Raw genomic sequence first — 19920 nt, forward strand, 5'->3', positions numbered from 1 at the left:
TTGGAACATGTTTTGGAATTCACTTTGCTTCTGTTGCTGCTACGGATGAACTTCGCCGACCCTTGTCGACGGGACATCGCCACGCGGGTGCGTGCGGTGGGGAACTGCTGATGGACTACTTCATCTATGCGCCTCCGGCGCCGATACACGTTGACTTCGGGCTCACGTGCGCTTCCTAGTGTGGGGCTATCTCCAGGGATGCCGTGCCGGGTGCACAGCGCGAATGGCTTCTTCTTCTTCTACGGTGGCTTGACTTGATTCGGGGACTTCGGATTGACGTCAATGGGCTGCTTCACGGTGCTTCCTTTTGGATCGGTCGGGGTCATCGTCTGGCACGACCTTGCGCCACTCCATCGGTTGATGGCTGGCTTCCTTCTTTGCTGCTTGCGGTACTTCGTAGTGGTGGTGCGTATGGTGATGGTTTGGTTGGTGATTTCCTCGAAAAAGGATTGGATGTAGTTTGCTGTATTGTAGTATTCTGAAACCGGAACAACTTACCTACCCAGGCAAGAACGGCGCCTGAGGATCCTCCGTAGAGTGTAAACCTGGGTGGTAGTCTCTGCCGGGCGTAGGTGCTTCTGCGGTCGGATGACCACTCTTCTTTGACTTCGTAACTTCGTGCCATCGATTCGCTGATCGGCAATGCGAGCTGGCCAAGCTCACTGCCAAACGGTTGACGACGACTGTTGAAGGGGTTACCATGGATTCCTCCGGATGAGTGACGGTAGCGAACGCTGTGGTGCTACCAACGATATGCAACGATTAGAAATTTGCTTAAATCTTGCAATGACCCTGTGGTCACCGCCGACGCCCTGTGCGCCGAGACCTTCACCATACCAAATGACGTACACAAGACATGCACAGACGATACCAACTTGACCTTGATTGCTCTTGAGACGATTGAAAAAAAAAAACTTGGATGGTGCCGTAACACCGGTGTGCACTCGGCGAGTGACTTATGCGGGTGAGAGTTGAGGGCTCTCTTCGTTGTCTCGGATAGGAAGAGGACAGACCTTCGAGATTCCTCGATCGAAGCATCCGTCTTTAGTGCGGACCGTGACGACACGAATGTTGCCGTCCGACCCTTCGAAGACCTTGACGACCCTGCCTAAGTGCCACTTCAGAGGAGGGGCGTTCTCGTCCTTGAGTAGGACCATCGTGCCGATACGAATATTGTTCCGCTGTTTGGTCCACTTGGTGCGGTTGTGGAGATCCGAGAGGTATTGTGTAGACCACCTGCTCCAGACCTGCTGTGACACCTGCTGAGCAGTCTCCCACTTCGACAGGCGATTGGTGGGAAGATCCTGCAAATTAGGCTCCGGGATGGCAGTTAGTGGTCGCTGAACCAGGAAGTGCCCTGGTGTTAGAGCCTCGAAATCGCTGGGATCACTGCTGATTGGGGTTAGTGGACGTGAGTTGAGGACCGCTTCGATCTGCGCCAGTGCAGTCAACATTTCGTCCACCTTCAAAACCTTTGTTCCAACAGCCTTCTTGAAGTGTCCTTTGAATGACTTGACTTGCGCCTCCCAGAGACCACCGAAGTTTGGCGTACGGGGAGGGATGAATCGGAACTCGATGCCATCGGAACTGGTGTCCTTGATGAGTATCTCTTGGAACTTCTGGTCGTGGAACAGTCGATGCAGCTCGGTTAGCTCCCGTTTCGCTCCGACGAAGGTCGTTGCGTTATCGCACATTATCAAATGGGGCTTGCCACGACGAGCTGCGAACCGTTTTAGCGCTGCTAGGAACGCTTGGGTTGTTAGGTCCATCACCAGCTCCAGATGGACGGCCTTCACTACTAGGCAGACAAAAATCGCTACGTAGCACTTCACTGGACTCGCTCGACGATTGGGGTAGTTGACTTGGAATGGACCGCAGTAGTCCACGCCGACGTTCATGAACGGTGGTGCAGGGTTGACTCTCGCTGACGGAAGATCAGCCATCAACTGGTCCAAAACCTTGGGCTTGCTGCGAAAGCACGGGATGCATCCGTGAATCACCTTCCTGGCCAAACTGTGGATGTGAACTGGCCAGAACTTCCCGCGGACCGCCGAAATCAGCAACTGCTGACCGGCGTGAAAGAGCTTGTAGTGGAAGTGCCGTACGATCATCGTTGCGAGAGGGTGCTTGTGGTGTAGAATATAGGGATGCTTGCGATCGGACGATATCGATGCCTTAGAGAGCCGGCCGCCGACGCGCATCACGCCGTCACAAAGTTGTGGATGCAGCGAAGCGATATTGGACGAATCTTGGACAGCTCCCCTTTTGGCCAATTCTTTTAGCTCCTGCGGATAGCATTCCTGCTGGGACAAGCGAACTAGAGCGATAGTTGCCTGTTCCTGCTCCTCGAGCGTCAGGGGTCCAGTGTTCCTGGACGACCGATTGCATTTTTGCGAGTTGTGCCGAAATCGAAGCAGCAGTGCCACGATGCGGACGAGTTCTGTGAACGACGATCGTTCGCCGAAGATTTCGCTTGGAGGTACTGCTTGAGCTGGAAATGCAGGTGTTGGTCGTTCTTCCAGCATGGCCGAATCCAATTCTGCATTAGGGGGATCGCCTGCGTCGGGCCAAAACTGGTGGTCTTGAGCCAACCACTGCGGGCCCTCGAACCAAAGTGTTTGGTAGAGTAATGCGGGGCAAAAGTTCGCACGGGGCAAAAGTTCGCAGTGGGTCTTTTTCTGAACACGAGTTAAGAACCCAAATAAATTTGTATGGGTTCGACACATAATCAGGCCAGTTACTCGTCAACAAAAATTGGAAGGATTTCGTTATGGTGTGGCAGAGCTATGCAAAAAAATGTGTTTCTAGGTGTTTTGATAGATTTTTTGGGCCTTTTCGAATAAGAATTTGTAGTAACAGGAAGAAGAAGAATCTCAAAATCTCTTGATGTCGGAGAATCGTTATTCCATAGTAGTTCAAGAGGTGCACTCAAATAAACAATAAACTACTAGTGCTTCTTGCAGAAAGGGACATTGTTAAAACCTTGACGGTGGGGCAAAAGTTCGCAGTAGCTGTGGGGCAAAAGTTCGCACTAGCTTTCTGAAAGTAGTACATCAATAAAATTACAGAATCTTTGCAGTAATGATGATTTCGTATAGAAACTACTATATGTGTAAAATACGTGAAATCGTTCCGGCAGAGGGTTTGAATTTTGTTTTGTAAGAAGATCCATTGTAAGGCAAACATTATGTTCACCCATTCAAATCAAGAAATGAAAAATGGCTAAAAAACATTTTAAAACATTTTCTTCGTCATCCTCGTCGTGTCTTTTCGTATGTTTCTGAAGGTCATGTTATGTTCTTCTACTTTACCGGGGTCTTTCATAGCTTAGTTTGCAAATTCACAGTTATAATTCATCACCATACTGACGGGGATAAGATTCGATTACGGTCCCGTTCAATAGTTTTGCAGCATATTTGATTTTTTTTAAATGTATTTTGTGCAACACGTATCTCTATGATTACCCCACAATGTATTTTGATAACTTCAGTTATGCAGGAAAGGACAGCTTCTTGTTAGTAGTTGTGGAAGTCTTCATAAAATACATTGTATTCCAAAGCTGAACACCAGGTCGTATTCCAGTTGGGCCGTAAAACTAAGAACAGAAAGAAACAGATTTCACGGCTAAAGTGAAAGAACGAACATGAATTACCATGAAATAAATTAACATCACACCAATAAACTATGCTATTCAACGTGCGAACTTTTGCCCCGCATAATGCGAACTTTTGCCCCCACTATGGGGCAAAAGTTCGCATTGGAGTACTTGCATTAAAAATTGTATTACTGAAACTACGAAAACAACGCGAAAAAATCTAGTACTACGTTTTGAAGGCAACATGATAGGGGCCCGTTTAACGAAGAAAAACGATATTATTTTCTTTTCGTTTAATAGCTATTTTGTGAAGTCTGTTAGGTGCGAACTTTTGCCCCGCATTACTCTACTGAAGGTGTGCTGGCGACATTCCACGGGAGATAAGATCTGCCGGGTTCTCGGTGCCCGGGACATGGTTCCAAACTCCATCCTTGGTGAGATGCTGGATCTCCGACACGCGGTTTGCTACGAAAATTTGCCACCGAGAGGGTAGCGAAGCCAGCCAGCACTTGACAATCATCGAGTCTGTCCAGAAGTACGCTGGAAGGTTCGGGTGGATCTGGCTGTACTTCTCGTACAGGTGACTCAGCAAAAGTGCCGAGGACAGCTCGAGGCGGGGGATACTCATCTTCTTCTTTTTCCTCTGGAGGCTTTCCAAAGGTGCCACTCGTGATTTGGAGGTGATCAACCGGACAGTGACAGTGCCATCCGACGCAGTACAACGTAAGTAAAGGCACGCTCCGTACGCAGCTTCCGATGCATCGCAGAACCCGTGTAGTTGCACTTCTGTACAGTCGTTGCTGACGCCGAGCCAGCGAGGAATCGATAGGGACTCCAATGCGACCATGTTCTGCTTGTATTCCATCCACATTTCCTGCAGAGACTCTTCGAGAGGATCATCCCAGTCGCATTTTAGCAGCCACAGCCGCTGGATGAAAATTTTCGCTTGGACTACAACTGGCCCAACCAGGCCCAGTGGATCAAAGAAACAAGCAGCGTCGGAGTGAACACTACGCTTCGTGATGGAGGAGGAATTGGATCTCCACTCGGGGAAAGCGAAGCAGAAATCGTCGGACTGGGTGTCCCATCGCAGCCCCAGAGTCTTGACCGTTGCGCTTGAGGAGTCTAGATCCAGGACTGACCTCTCGTCTCGTAGATGCTTGGGCAAGGTTGAAAGCAGCTCCGGTGAGTTTGAGTTCCACTTTCGCAGGGTGAAACCAGCCGTGTCAGTCAGCTCGATGACTTCGTTCATCAGCTGCCGTGCTTTGGGGACGGTGTCCGCTCCTGACAACATATCGTCGACGTAAAAGTCCTCTTGGACAACCCGAGCTGCAATCGGATGCGTAGATCCACTGTCTTCTCCCAGCTTCTTCAGGCACCTTGTGGCCAGATACGGAGCACTCGCAGTGCCGTACGTGACCGTGAGCAGTTCAAACGTCTTAACCGGTTCATCCGGCGTGTCTCTCCAAAGGATGCGCTGTAGATGTTGATCTTCCTCTGGAACCCGGACCATCCGATACATTTTGGCTACATCGGCGATGACGGCGATCCGGTGTTGACGAAATCGGAGAATTGTGGATATCAGATCGTTCTGAACGACCGGCCCCACCATCAAGGCGTCGTTGAGCGAGATGCCGCTAGAAGTCCGACACGACGCGTCAAAAACGACTCTCAACTTTGTTGTTGTGCTGTCCGGTCGCAACACCGCGTGATGCGGCATGTAGTACACCGGATCTCCGATGGCTTGCTCTCCGTCGACTTCGTTCATGTGGCCCATCAGGAGATATTCATGGATAAACTCCTTGTAGGACTCCTTAAGTTCGGCGTTCAGGGCGAACCGCTTCTCCAAGCCGATGAACCGCTTCATGGCTATTGCACGGGACTCTCCTAACCGCTTCAGCATGTGTTCCTTCTTTGGCAGGCTTACCACAAACCGGCCTTCTTCGTCCCGAGTCGTTGTTTGCTTGAACATTTCTTCACAGGCTGTTTCTTCCACTGAATGGGTCCGGTTGACATGACAGGTCTCCAAGTCCCAGAACCTGGCGATCATTTCCTGGAGGTCCGCTGTCGAACACACGTAGCTTGCTGTTGTGGGCAGCAAGCTTGCCATTTCAGGAATCCTTCCAGACACGACCCAGCCAAAGACTGTTTCTTGTAACGTTGGCCCGCTGTCGCTCAGCTTTCTTCTTCCGGTCCGCAGTAGGTCGAAGTAAAACTCCGCTCCGATGATCAAGTCTATCGGACCAGGCTCTCCGAACGTGGGATCTGCTAGAACTATTTCGGATGGAATCTCCAGCAAATCCATCCGCACAGGTTTGAGCGGCAACGCTTGGGTGATTTTCGGCAAAACATGGAACTGCATCAGTTCACCGAACGAGGAGATTGACGAGTGTCTTGGTTCGATGTTCGCCTCCACAGATTTCGTTGAGGTTGAGCTGCTGTTTCCGATACCTTGCACCTTCAGAAAATTCGTCTTGGCCTGGAACTTCAACTTCTTGGAGAAGCTACTGGTCATGTAGCAAAACTCCGAGCACGAATCCAGAAGTGTCCTGGCTAGTGCGGTGTTGCCAAAACGATCTACCACCTTCACGACAGCAGTTGACATCAACACTTGACGAGTTGTCGTGCCAAAGCCGTGCGGTGATTCAGTGGTTTCGAGAGAAATTGCAGGTTGTGGGTCAGTGGTGGGTTGTGGGTGAGTGTTTTGTGAGCGAATCACCGGGTATGATGATGTCGGTTGTGTCTGTGTGGCTGGTTGAGTGGATGGTGTTTGTGTCTGGCTTTGTGGTTTCGTACGATTTTGCTGTGACTGTTGCTGGTGTGCTGCTGGAGCTGCACTTGGTCGGGTTTGCGCTTGCGGAACGGGGTGAGGGGCACTAGTAGGAACTGGTGGCTTCGCTGCATAACTGCTGTTCGACGGCCTGTCGAAATGAAGCATCGTGTGGTGTTTTCGTCCGCAGCGGGTGCAAGAACCTCGGGAGCATCCTTCGGCGAAGTGTCCTGCAGCGAAGCAGTTTCTGCAGAGTCGCTGCTTGTTAATTTGCTCCGCCCGCTGAGCAACATTCATGTTCTGCAGCTTACTGCACTTGAACGGCAGATGATACGTGTCTCCGCAAAACAAGCACCGCCGCTGCGACTGGGCCGACGTGTGCGTCGTTGAGAACCGAGGTGGAGGGCGTTTGTCGACGTCGTGAATCTTCGCAGGACCAATTGACTGCAGCACTGCGCACTGATCCCTCAAAAACTGCATCAGATCGTCGTACTTTGGGACGTCTTTGCTGTTGTGGCGCGTCTCCCAATTGCGGAGAGTGGTTTGGTCGAGACGAGAACACACCATGTACGCCAATATCGTCGACCAGTTGGCCGTCTGCTCCCCAATCTTGTTCAACATCAGCAGATTTTTGTCGAACTCACTGATGATGTGACTTAGCGCTTCGCAGTTCTCTCTGCGCATTGGCTCAACGGCGAACAACGCGTCCAGGTGAGCCTTCACGATGAGCTTCTTGTTCTCGTACTTCTTCTCCAACATTTTCCAGGCCACCTCGTAGTTGTCGCCCGTTAGCTCCACCGAATTTAGCTCTTGTAGTGCTTCACCGGTGGTCGAAGACCGCAAGTAGGTGAACTTGTCGACGTCTGCCAGCTGCTGGTTGTTGTGGATCAGGCTACGGAAGGTATCTCGGAAGCTGGTCCAATCCTGAATCCTCCCACTGAAGCTCGGAAGCTTGATGTCCGGCAGTTTCACCCGGGATACTGGCTGAACTTCAACTACATTTTCGATGGTGGCTCGTGGGGTCTCCCTTTTTGGCCGCAGCTGAATCAACGCGGCCTTCACTTCGAAGTATTGCTCCTGAACATTGTACAGCGACTCCTCGAAGCTCTTCTTCCGCTTTTCTCGCTCTGATCGGGTATTTTCAGCTATTTTCACTTCACTAGCACTATCTTCATCGTCGAAATACAGCTCAATTTTCCGCCGAACGCTGTAGAACTTCTTCATAGCCTCCTCTAAGGTCTCCAGGCGAACATCGATTTGGATTTCGTGCCTTCCTTTCTGGAACTCATTCACAAAACGCGCGATGCCATTCATGATGCCGACTAACTGCTTTTCTTGCTTCTTCAGCTCCTTATACTCCTCCATAGTCACCATCTTCACAGCTATCTAAATCACCCACAAATTTACAGTACTGTTGGATGATAACTAATGGTTCGTGGCACTTAATGTTCACAGCACAAGTTCAAACTTAAGTTCGTGTTCATATCACTCACTTTTCACTCAACAGCAGTACTGTAAATTTGCCAATTAAGTTTATTGATTCACTTCACACCACTTTTCATTCACTGAATCAGCTTGACTGCGCGAATCTCGAACACTGCTACCGGAATTACTCCTCTAACGTTCCGCGCGACCGACCGAAAACCAGCAAATTTGACAGCAGGGGATTACAGCGGAGAATGACGACGAGCATCGAAAACCAACGACAAGACCAGACTTTATTATCCAAGGGCAATCCAACTCAATTCAGGCCACTACCCGGAAGAAAACGCTCAACATATAGTTTCAAATTTATTCACCCAACTCGAACCCATTACATGCACCCAACCACAAAACCATGCAAAATACTCCCTTGACGGCAATCGGGATGATTCCGTATCCTCTCGCACGCAGTGTAGCTCCCCCGACGACACCTTCCGTAGCTCGCCGCCGGTCAATCTTCACCTCGATGATCCGACGAAACTGCAAAACACCGCTGATGCACTTTCCTCCGTGTAAGCACCGGCGCGGTGCACTCGAACAACGGCGACACAATACCGGTGATAATTTCACTGCACAATTGCTTTCGTTGTCGCTTCTGACCCTACGCGTGTGCGCGGGAACGTTTTGTTCGGTTGGCTTGGGTTGCGACCTAGGTTGCGACACAATAGCACTTCTTCGATTGCGTTTCACAACCGTAATTAGTTTTATATTTTTGCGAAAAGAATCGCCACTTGCACTATGTCACTTCAGTCCCACCGGTCTTGATCCGGCTCGAAGGACCATGTTCTGGCACGGACTAATTAGTGGACTGTAGATTAAATGTCCGTCCAGACGCGGGTCACTTCAGAGGTCCTTGACCTCTGCCTTCGATCATCGACCTTTCTCGTAAAAAATCACTGCACTACACGGACTACGACGTAAACTTGAGCTTTATTCTCGACCGGACCGAAAACAAGACGCGTGTACCACAAGTGATGGTTGGTGGGCTAACTAGTTTATTTGGGGTTTCGTACAACGTTATCTCGCCTGACTTCGGGGTCGCTCTCGAGAAGCGAGAGTTAGTGCTCTTCTCATGAGCGGCTTAGATGGGGAAACTGATCTAAAGAGATCAGAACCAGTGGTTCACAATCTCGGACCGAACAGAATTCTTGGAATAATCTCCAGATAAATCCAAGAATGGACAAGAAATAGTTTTCACAAGATAACTGGATAGAACACCTGGAGAAATTCCATGCAAAAGCTAGAGGTACACCACGAAGAATTTCCTTCCTGTTCATGAGAAACTCCTTAAAGAATATTCAAACAAGTTGCTAGACTGTAATCCAGAGTAATTTCAGATCATTTTTCATAAGATTGCTCAAACAAATTTCTAGAAAAAATCCTGAAATCTTTTCCTGGGAAGCTCATGAAAAAAAATCCGGAGAAACTCTTAGGAAATTTTCCTGGATACCCAGTAAACAATAATACCATATAACAGAATGAATAAAATGCTCTTATTCTGGGTTTTAAAAGCTTAGGCAGAATTTCAATAAAAATGCTGAGGATTTCCTGGAGGAATTTTAGTAGAAGTTCCTGAAGGATTTTTTAATGATTTCCGAGGGCATTTCATGAAAAACTTCATAAACAAATTTAAAAAAAAAATCCCCGAGTATTATTTAGAAAATTCCTCAGGAATTTCCATAAGTGTTTTTGAAGAATATCCGGAGAAAAATCATGGAATCATTTTTGAGAAATTACTGGAATTATTTTTCCATACAAATCCGGAAGAGTATCCAGGAGAGTTAATGGAGAAATTTCCTGAGAATTTCTTGAAAGAATCCATAAAACAATGCCATAAGGATTAACAAAAGCATCTGAGGGATACTTCAGAGAGAACTTTCCAGAGGAATGTCCAGTCTAATCTTTTGAGGATTTTCTTGGGGAATTTCTTGGGAAATTTCCTGAAGGAATTTATTGAGGCCTAGTGAATTTCTAAAGGAATTGAAAACAGTAATCATGTAGGCATTTTCAGAGGTATTCATGGATTAATTTTCAGAAGAATTTGTTGAGGTATTTCCAGAGCAGCTTTAATGGGAATGCTCTTTAAAATTTAGTATCCCATTTTGAAATAGATTCAATGCAAAATTTTCAGAGAAATTCTCAGAAGAATCTCCAAAAGTATTCCTATAGACTTTTTGGGAGAAATACCTGGTAAATTCATAAAGGATTTCCCCAAAGCAATTCGGAAAGAATTTCATTATGAATTGCTGGGGGATTTTCATGGAAAGTTCTTGAATATAATTTTGAAAAATAAAATCATAAAGCTTGTCCTGAGGTGTTTTATGAGGAATTTCAGGAGAAATTTCTGTGAACATTTCACGACGAGCTCCTAGGAATTTCCTGGAGTTTTTCAAGACAAATAATTGAAAAAAATGTCTGGAAAAATTTATATAGGAATCACACAGAGAAATTTGTTAATCAAATTTTCAGAAAATTTCCTGGGGGTGCTTCCTGAGAATGCATTTCAAAAGGAAGTCTTAGGATAATTGTCAAACAAGTCCCTGAAATAGTCGTCTGAAGATTTCCGGAAAGAAAAAATGCTCGACAGTCCCGGGTAAAATTTCCTCACGAGTACCAATAGGCACTCTTGGTCTATTTCATGCGAAACTTCATGAGGAATCAATGCAAAAAAATCTGTAAAAATTCCTGCTGAAATTTCACAATGAACTCATGAAAATTTCCTGAAGAATTCTATGAGAAATGCCTGGATAAATTTGTAGAACAACTTCGGGATAAATTTATAGAGAAATTCTCTGAATAATTTCCAAAATAATTTCTGTAATTGTGAAGAAATTTGCAGAGCATTTTCTGGAGAAATTCCAGAGAAACTTCAGAAAGCATCTGCAGAGAAATTACCCAGAACTTTACAGAAAACTAATAGAACAATCTCCAGAGAAGTTACTGTAAAAAATCCTGAGATTTTTTCTTGAAAATTTCCTGATAAATTCTGAATAAATTTCCTGAGCCTTTCCTAAAGGATTCTTCTGAGGAATTCCTGAAGCAATTACCAAGAGAATTCATCGATGAACTTTCGAAGACTTTATTGAAGGAATACCCTGAGGAGTTCCTATGAGAATATGACTCAGACATTCTAAAGACATCTTCATAAGGGTTACAAGTTCCGAATTTAATAACTTTGTAAAGTAATACATGGGGAAATGTCCCTAAAAAAATCAAGAAAAATGTCTGCATCAGCCCTATGAAGATTTTTTGGAGAATTATGGAGAATTTTGTAGAAATTTTCTGAGCAATTGTAGGTTTAAATTCCTGAGGAGTACCACAAAAAAATAGTTATTAGCTCTCGGAGAAACCTCTTAATACGCTCCTGAGAAAAATCCCAGAGATATTTCTGAAGTAAATTCTCGCAGACTATCTGCATGAACTTTCAAAAGAATTTGTGGAGGAGTTTCCAGAGAAGTTGCTGGAGTAATTTCAAATTAATTTCTTAGAGTTATTGGTGGAAATTTCAAAAGATTTCAAATATTAACACTTGACTAGTTTATCTCGTAACCAACTTATTTTTAATCCCTTCAGAGGAAAGAATCCACTCTTTTGAGTTTGTTGGGAATAGAATTCGATCTGAAATCCTCGATGTGATGGGCTTGTGCTCTAACCATCCTACTGGGTCCGCTCATTCCTCAAAGCATTTTTATACAAATGCCTGTGAGAATTGTCGGAGGAATTCCTGGAAGAATATACTGGAAACTTTCTGGAGAAAATTTATGAGGAGTATCTCGAATCTATGGAGAAATTAGACACAGAAATCCTGAAGACGTCTTTTAAGAAAGGAAGGATTCTTTGGTTGATTTTCTGAGAATCCATGGAAGAATCTACAGGGAAGATTTTGAAAATGACATCAGAAAATCTTGGGAGAATTTCAGAGAAAATCCTAAACAAATTTTCTGAATTTCTGTTACAGTTTCTTTAGTTTCTCCTGAGGGAATTCCAGACTGGATTCCAGGAGCATTACTTGATAAACTTCATTTAATAGCAAGAGAAGTTTCATGAGAAATTCCTAGCCATTTCCTGAAGATTTTCATCGAAAATATCTGAAGTAATTCCTAGAGAAATTTATAGACAAATGCTTAGAAGCATTTTCTTAAAACCTTAAAGATATTTCGGGAAGAACTTTAAAAGTACTCCTAGAGAATAATCTTAGAAGAAATTAATAAAAGCGAGTTTTTATCCGAGGAGCATTTCCAAAAAAAAAATCCTGGAGAAGAATCTTAATGAAAGTTACTGTATAGTTTTACTGGGTTCGCTCTATTTCTAGAAGCATTTTCCATTACACACACGAGACGCGAAATGAGACAAGACATAACACTTATCGTTCTTACAATCGTCAAGAAAAGATTGAAATTACCTTTACGTCGACCGGTTTCGGGCGTGATCTAGCCCATCTACAGGACAATGTCCGACTGACTGCGTTGGTTTTCGTACGTTGCTCGTACACGTCCAAAAACGAAGAGATGCTACTGTATTGTCAGGTCAGTTAGGCCGAAGAGGCACGATACGATTGGGGGATCATCCTCATTCATCAATGGCTCTTTGCTGTTTGTGATGATCATGGACTCCCACGCATTCAAATGTGAAATCTTTTGAACGCTTTTTATCAGTTTTGCTTCTTCCCAATTTATGTTGTGGTTGTTGTTTGAGGTATGAACCGCGACGCTGGATTCGTTGGGTTTGTTTGCGTCTACAGCATTTATGTGTTCTTTTATTCTTGTTTTTATCCATTAGTTTGCCTGAGAAAATTATCAGAGGAATTCCTGGAGGTATATCATAGGGGGATTTTCGCACCACGATGCCGTAGTGAACGTTCAGCGTGCCTGTCTGGCCCATATAGACTAGGGTTGAAGAAAACATAATACAAATCGGTATAAATTCTTTGAGATATATTAACACAAAGTTGTAAGGATTTTTTACAACTAGCCAAGTTTCGTGGAGTCTGAGTGTTTGTCAAAGGCATCGTGGACGCAAGGCAAGACCTAGAGTATTTACAGACGAGCTTGTGCAGGATATATTTACATAATTACTGGAGAATTTCTGTGGTATGTTCCAGACAATGCCTTCGAGAAGTGTTCTTGAGAGAAATGTAGGACGATTCCTAGATTACATTTTAGAGTAATTGATAGTAGATAAATTCTTGAAAATTTTCATTAATAGTTTCAAGATTAATTAAAAGAAGACTTTCTGGAAAATCTATCAGGAAGTTTTCTGGAGGAATTTTTAGAAGAATTTCTCAAGAAATATTCGAAGAAATTTCTGAGGTGTTCATGAAGGAATTTGTTTCAGAATTTCTGCTGAAAATTCTTGAGTAACCAGTCTTGATATCCTGTGGAATTTATGGAGAAAAAAGGACTGATACATTAAGGGAAGAGTTTCTGGAGCATTTCCTGAAAGAATTTCTCTGTAAATTGCTGGACGGATTTTCTTAAAATAAAAAATCCTAAAAAAGCTTCCCTGTAAAAAAATCTGAAAAATATTCCCTGCTGGAAGATTTTATCAGTTGAATTTCTGGAGGAAATTTTTTAGAATCTATAAAGATATTTCTGGGGAAAATCCTCCGAGGATTCAGGCGAGAATCCTCCGAGGCTTCTGGCGAGAATCCTCCGAGGATTCTGTGGAGAATCCTCCGAGGATTCTGTGGAGAATCCTCCGAGGATTCTGGCGAGAATCCTCCGAGGGTTCTGGCGAGAATCCTCCGAGGATTCTGGCGAGAATCCTCCGAGGCTTCTGGCGAGAATCCTCCGAGGATTCTGTGGAGAATCCTCCGAGGATTCTGTGGAGAATCCTCCGAGGATTCTGGGGAGAACCTTCCGAGAATTATTGGGAGAATCCTCCGAGGATTCTGGCGAGAATCCTCCGAGGATTCTGGCGAGAATCCTCCGAGGATTCTGGCGAGAATCCTCCGAGGATTCTGGCGAGAATCCTCCGAGGATTCTCGCCAGAACCCTCGGAGGATTCTGAGGAGAATCCTCCGAGGATTCTGAGGAGAATCCTCCGAGGAATCTGAGGAGAATCCTCCGAGGATTCTGAGGAGAATCCTCCGAGGATTCTGAGGAGAATCCTCCGAGGATTCTGAGGAGAATCCTCCGAGGATTCTGAGGAGAATCCTCCGAGGATTCTGAGGAGAATCCTCCGAGGATTCTGAGGAGAATCCTCCGAGGATTCTGAGGAGAATCCTCCGAGGATTCTGAGGAGAATCCTCCGAGGATTCTGAGGAGAATCCTCCGAGGATTCTGAGGAGAATCCTCCGAGGATTCTGAGGAGAATCCTCCGAGGATTCTGAGGAGAATCCTCCGAGGATTCTGAGGAGAATCCTCCGAGGATTCTGAGGAGAATCCTCCGAGGATTCTGAGGAGAATCCTCCGAGGATTCTGAGGAGAATCCTCCGAGGATTCTGAGGAGAATCCTCCGAGGATTCTGAGGAGAATCCTCCGAGGATTCTGAGGAGAATCCTCCGAGGATTCTGAGGAGAATCCTCCAAGGATTCTGAGGAGAATCCTCCGAGGATTCTGAGGAGAATCCTCCGAGGATTCTGAGGAGAATCCTCCGAGGATTCTGAGGAGAATCCTCCGAGGATTCTGAGGAGAATCCTCCGAGGATTCTGAGGAGAATCCTCCGAGGATTCTGAGGAGAATCCTCCGAGGATTCTGAGGAGAATCCTCCGAGGATTCTGAGGAGAATCCTCCGAGGATTCTGAGGAGAATCCTCCGAGGATTCTGAGGAAAATCCTCCGAGGATTCTGAGGAAAATCCTCCGAGGATTCTGAGGAAAATCCTCCGAGGATTCTCAGGAAAATCCTCCGAGGATTCTCAGGAGAATCCTCCGAGGATTCTGAGGAGAATCCTCCAAGGATTCTGAGGAGAATCCTCCGAGGATTCTTAGGAGAATCCTCCGAGGATTCTTAGGAGAATCCTCCGAGGATTCTGAGGAGAATCCTCCGAGGATTCTGGCGAGAATCCTCCGAGGATTCTGGCGAGAATCCTCCGAGGATTCTGGCGAGAATCCTCCGAGGATTCTGGCGAGAATCCTCCGAGGATTCTGGCGAGAATCCTCCGAGGATTCTGAGGAGAATCCTCCGAGGATTCTGAGGAGAATCCTCCGAGGATTCTGAGGAGAATCCTCCGAGGATTCTGAGGAGAATCCTCCGAGGATTCTGAGGAGAATCCTCCGAGGATTCTGAGGAGAATCCTCCGAGGATTCTGAGGAGAATCCTCCGAGGATTCTGAGGAGAATCCTCCGAGGATTCTGAGGAGAATCCTCCGAGGATTCTGAGGAGAATCCTCCGAGGATTCTGAGGAGAATCCTCCGAGGATTCTGAGGAGAATCCTCCGAGGATTCTGAGGAGAATCCTCCGAGGATTCTGAGGAGAATCCTCCGAGGATTCTGAGGAGAATCCTCCGAGGATTCTGAGGAGAATCCTCCGAGGATTCTGAGGAGAATCCTCCGAGGATTCTGAGGAGAATCCTCCGAGGATTCTGAGGAGAATCCTCCGAGGATTCTGAGGAGAATCCTCCCAGGATTCTGAGGAGAATCCTCCCAGGATTCTGAGGAGAATCCTCCCAGGATTCTGAGGAGAATCCTCCCAGGATTCTGAGGAGAATCCTCCGAGGATTCTGAGGAGAATCCTCCGAGGATTCTGTGGAGAATCCTCCGAGGATTCTGAGGAGAATCCTCCGAGGATTCTGAGGAGAATCCTCCGAGGATTCTGAGGAGAATCCTCCGAGGATTCTGAGGAGAATCCTCCGAGGATTCTGTGGAGAATCCTCCGAGGATTCTGTGGAGAATCCTCCGAGGATTCTGTGGAGAATCCTCCGAGGATTCTGTGGAGAATCCTCCGAGGATTCTGTGGAGAATCCTCCGAGGATTCTGTGGAGAATCCTCCGAGGATTCTGTGGAGAATCCTCCGAGGATTCTGTGGAGAATCCTCCGAGGATTCTGTGGAGAATCCTCCCAGGATTCTGTGAAGAATCCTCCGAGGATTCTGTGGAGAATCCTCCGAGGATTCTGTGGAGAATCCTCCGAGGATTCTGTGGAGAATCCTCCGAGGATTCTGTGGAGAATCCTCCGAGGATTCTGTGGAGAATCCTCCGAGGATTCTGATCATTTTACTCTCATAGCCCTCCATTGCAAGAAAAGCATCATCTCACCTTAGGTAGCCAAATACAACCTATTGCGCTGAACCCGCTTCGCAGTAGGAAAACAAATCGCAACAATAAACGAAACGAATGATGTTCCGAATCGAGACACCACGCGGGGCCACATACATGTCTGTCACTTGCTGCCTCGCATCGAGTCGCTATCAAATTTCCAACTACCCATTACAAAACCGCATCAGCCAGCACACAATAGTGCAGTGACTGGCATCAAAGTGGCAACTACTAACTGATTCAGCAAATCCAAGGTCAAGGAACTAACCACCAGTCGCGGAACAGGAAATTTTCCTCCATACAGACACGTGGTGGGTTGGATATCGCGTTCGCTCAAGTCGAGATAGAACACCAGCTGTGCGAAAGTTCTATCCCACCCGCCCGATGGCGGGTGTGATGCATTGAGTCATTACCACGTTAAATGGCATCGGTCTTCCTTTTTGTGGGTTGCGCGCGCTCACTCATGAAAGCAAGCATGCCGTTCGAAAACTGATGGTGATTACAATTATTTATTTAGAAACATCATCGGTGGAACGATAGAACATCCATTGTGGGACAACTCCCTGGATGGTTGTTTGCTACGCAGTCAATGATCAAGCATAGAGTTGTTCCCGTTCAATGGGTGTCTCTAACAGTGACCAGTTGAAAACTGAGATCTCAAGACACGATTAATGATAATCTTGGGCTGGCCAAAACCTACGTAGCCTTTTGTATAACTTTTGACTCGCTCCCCCTTCGTGAGCTTATTGTTGATTCTTATGCCCGGCAGATGAATCAAAACATCAATCGCAGACGTAGCTCTGAAGTGAAGATTTCTAGCAACGTAGATTCTTGCCTACCTTACCCAACATTAGGTAAATAATACTGAGCAAATAATGTCCCCTCCCACGAATAGAAAAAGTAAGTGACAGCTCACATTTTCTTCTCAAGCGAATCGTGCTGTCTGTGCTCATGTAACTGCTGGTAAGCAATATTCAAACTCTACCTTCTTCTTCTTCTTCTTCTTCTTCTTTTTCTTTTTCTTCTTCTTTTTCTTTTTCTTCTCCTTTTTCTTCTTCTTCTTCTTCTTCTTCTTCTTCTTCTTCTTCTTCTTCTTCTTCTTCTTCTTCTTCTTCTTCTTCTGAATGGCTCGACGTTCGCCTGCCTCTCTTCAACTTAGTGTTCTTAGAGTACTTCCACAGTCATTAATTGAAGGGCTTTCTTTGCCTGCCATTGCATGAATTTGTACATTGTGTGGCAAGTACAATGATACATTATGCCCAGGGAGTCGAGAAAGTTTTCCCGACCGGAACGAGAATCGAACCCGCCGTCTCCGGATTGGCGATCCATAGCCTTAACCACTAGGCTAACTGGAGACCCAAACTCTACCTATTATCACAATAAAATGTACATCATGGATCGAATTTGAATATGACACAAAATACAAAATTGTATGACCGTAAAAACCTTTTATTCTTCAAAACAGACAATTTCAACTCGCACCCAGTACCACATCAAGTCATTTTCTTTAACCATGACTCTCGGGAAAACCTTTCTAGTTGTAACTGTCAAGGTGCCTCCAATTGGATGGCACGTGACGCCCGTAACAAACCGAACATCAACCAGATGCAGTTCTTTCTTTCTCCGAACTGCTTCCCCAATCAACAACGGAACACCACAGAGCACACTTACAAAATCATGTGTATGGAGATTGTGGGTGTACCGTACAGTGGAGTGATATCTACTGACTGGACACTTCAGTTGAGCATTTCAAAGCAGCTGAAACAGCCGAAGCGGTAAACGCACGGGTATTCAAGACGAAGCTGAGGGTTGGATTCCTGGTCGGTCTAGGAACTTTTTGTAGTAAAAGTACATATGGTTTTCCGGTAAACCCTTTTGGGCTGATACGCGCAATGCCGTTTAAGTCAAAATCAATCTCGCTTCAAACTCCTAAAAAAGCTATCAATTCAACTCCTACTCACGGTACACCAATTTGACTACCGCCAGCCATTTATTTATTTAGAAATCCAAATCTACCCATCGAACTAGTGAGCGCGACTGGCCACGCTGACTGCAAGCGCACTTGCACTCGCACCTTCTCTAGTCAATCTGTCCAATCGGAGTGAATTAAATAAATAAATTTGCATATTTCAACCCATCTTGGTTCACAGAATCCCATCCCATCAGCAGTGCAGCAGCAAGTGACATCGTTGCGTCTGGAAGTGGTGATCCAGATTCCGCCGACCACCGTCTAGCCCAAGTCTATGGCGCGCCCCGCCGTTGCGGTCCAAATCCTGTCCAAGTCTGGGTTGTAAAACTGTCCCAAACTAGATCACCAGCAGTTCGATCCTCCCGCTTTTTATCAGATATCAGGAGGGTGGCAGACGAGAAGGCAACTGACGAAAAGCAATCGATTTATAAACTGAAGATGTTGGCATTTCGATCGTCTCTGTTGTCGTTCATACGTTAAAATGAGGGATTTGGTGTTAAATGTACCGTAGTCTTCAAGCTTTCTGCGAAGTCTTGAGAAGGTTTTCGTTGGAAGGGCTTCCCCTCCGGAAGCCTTGGAAGGGCTTCCCCTCCGGAAGCCTTGGAAGGGCTTCCCCTCCGGAAGCCTTGGAAGGGCTTCTCCCCGGGAAGCCTTGGAAGGGCTTCTCCCCGGGAAGCCTTGGAAGGGCTTCTCCCCGGGAAGCCTTGGAAGGGCTTCTCCCCGGGAAGCCTTGGAAGGGCTTCTCCCCGGGAAGCCTTGGAAGGGCTTCTCCCCGGGAAGCCTTGGAAGGGCTTCTCCCCGGGAAGCCTTGGAAGGGCTTCTCCCCGGGAAGCCTTGGAAGGGCTTCTCCCCGGGAAGCCTTGGAAGGGCTTCCCGTCCGGAAGACTTGGAAGGGCTCCCTCTACTGAAACCTTGGAAGGGCTTCCTCTATGGAAGCCTTGGAAGGGCTTCCTCGAGAAGCCTTGGAAGGGCTTCCCCTCTGGAATCCTTGGAAGGGCTTCCCCTCCGGAAGCCTTGGAAGGGCTTCCCCTCCGGAAGCCTTGGAAGGCCTTCCCATCCGGAAGCCTTGGAAGGGCTTCCTCTATGGAAACCTTGGAAGGGCTTCCCGAGAAGCCTTGGAAGGGCTTCCCGAGAAGCCTTGGAAGGGCTTCCCCTCCGGAAGCCTTGGAAGGGCTTCCCCTCCGGAAGCCTTGGAAGGGCTTCCCCTCCGGAAGCCTTGGAAGGGCTTCCCCTCCGGAAGCCTTGGAAGGGCTTCCCCTCCGGAAGCCTTGGAAGGGCTTCCCCTCCGGAAGCCTTGGAAGGGCTTCCCCTCCGGAAGCCTTGGAAGGGCTTCCCCTCCGGAAGCCTTGGAAGGGCTTCCCCTCCGGAAGCCTTGGAAGGGCTTCCCCTCCGGAAGCCTTGGAAGGGCTTCCCCTCCGGAAGCCTTGGTAGGGCTTCCCCTCCGGAAGCCTTGGAAGGGCTTCCCCTCCGGAAGCCTTGGAAGGGCTTCCCCTCCGGAAGCCTTGGAAGGGCTTCCCCTCCGGAAGCCTTGGAAGGGCTTCCCCTCCGGAAGCCTTGGAAGGGCTTCCCCTCCGGAAGCCTTGGAAGGGCTTCCCCTCCGGAAGCCTTGGAAGGGCTTCCCCTCCGGAAGCCTTGGAAGGGCTTCCCCTCCGGAAGCCTTGGAAGGGCTTCCCCTCCGGAAGCCTTGGAAGGGCTTCCCCTCCGGAAGCCTTGGAAGGGCTTCCCCTCCGGAAGCCTTGGAAGGGCTTCCCCTCCGGAAGCCTTGGAAGGGCTTCCCCTCCGGAAGCCTTGGAAGGGCTTCCCCTCCGGAAGCCTTGGAAGGGCTTCCCCTCCGGAAGCCTTGGAAGGGCTTCCCCTCCGGAAGCCTTGGAAGGGCTTCCCCTCCGGAAGCCTTGGAAGGGCTTCCCCT

The 19920-nt window shown here is 47.2% G+C and overlaps 3 protein-coding genes across 6 annotated transcripts in view; 1 reads left to right on the plus strand and 2 right to left on the minus strand.

The window, feature by feature from the left end:
• Positions 1-19920, plus strand: part of LOC109401002 (ras-related and estrogen-regulated growth inhibitor) — a 321248-nt gene that overhangs the window by 242308 nt on the left and 59020 nt on the right. The window lies entirely within an intron of this gene.
• Positions 240-2525, minus strand: LOC134291739 (uncharacterized). The gene is made up of 3 exons (XM_062859869.1): positions 1014-2525; positions 503-742; positions 240-437 (listed from the first exon to the last, which is right to left on the minus strand). Exons 1-3 carry the CDS (start codon positions 2523-2525, stop codon positions 240-242), a joined length of 1950 nt encoding a protein of 649 aa, XP_062715853.1.
• LOC134291743 (uncharacterized) lies at positions 3942-7739 on the minus strand. The gene has a single exon (XM_062859873.1). The coding sequence runs from the start codon at positions 7737-7739 to the stop codon at positions 3942-3944; it is 3798 nt and encodes a 1265-aa protein (XP_062715857.1).

This window comes from Aedes albopictus, chromosome 1 (genome assembly GCF_035046485.1).
Source record: "Aedes albopictus strain Foshan chromosome 1, AalbF5, whole genome shotgun sequence".
Classification (NCBI taxonomy): domain Eukaryota; kingdom Metazoa; phylum Arthropoda; class Insecta; order Diptera; family Culicidae; genus Aedes; species Aedes albopictus.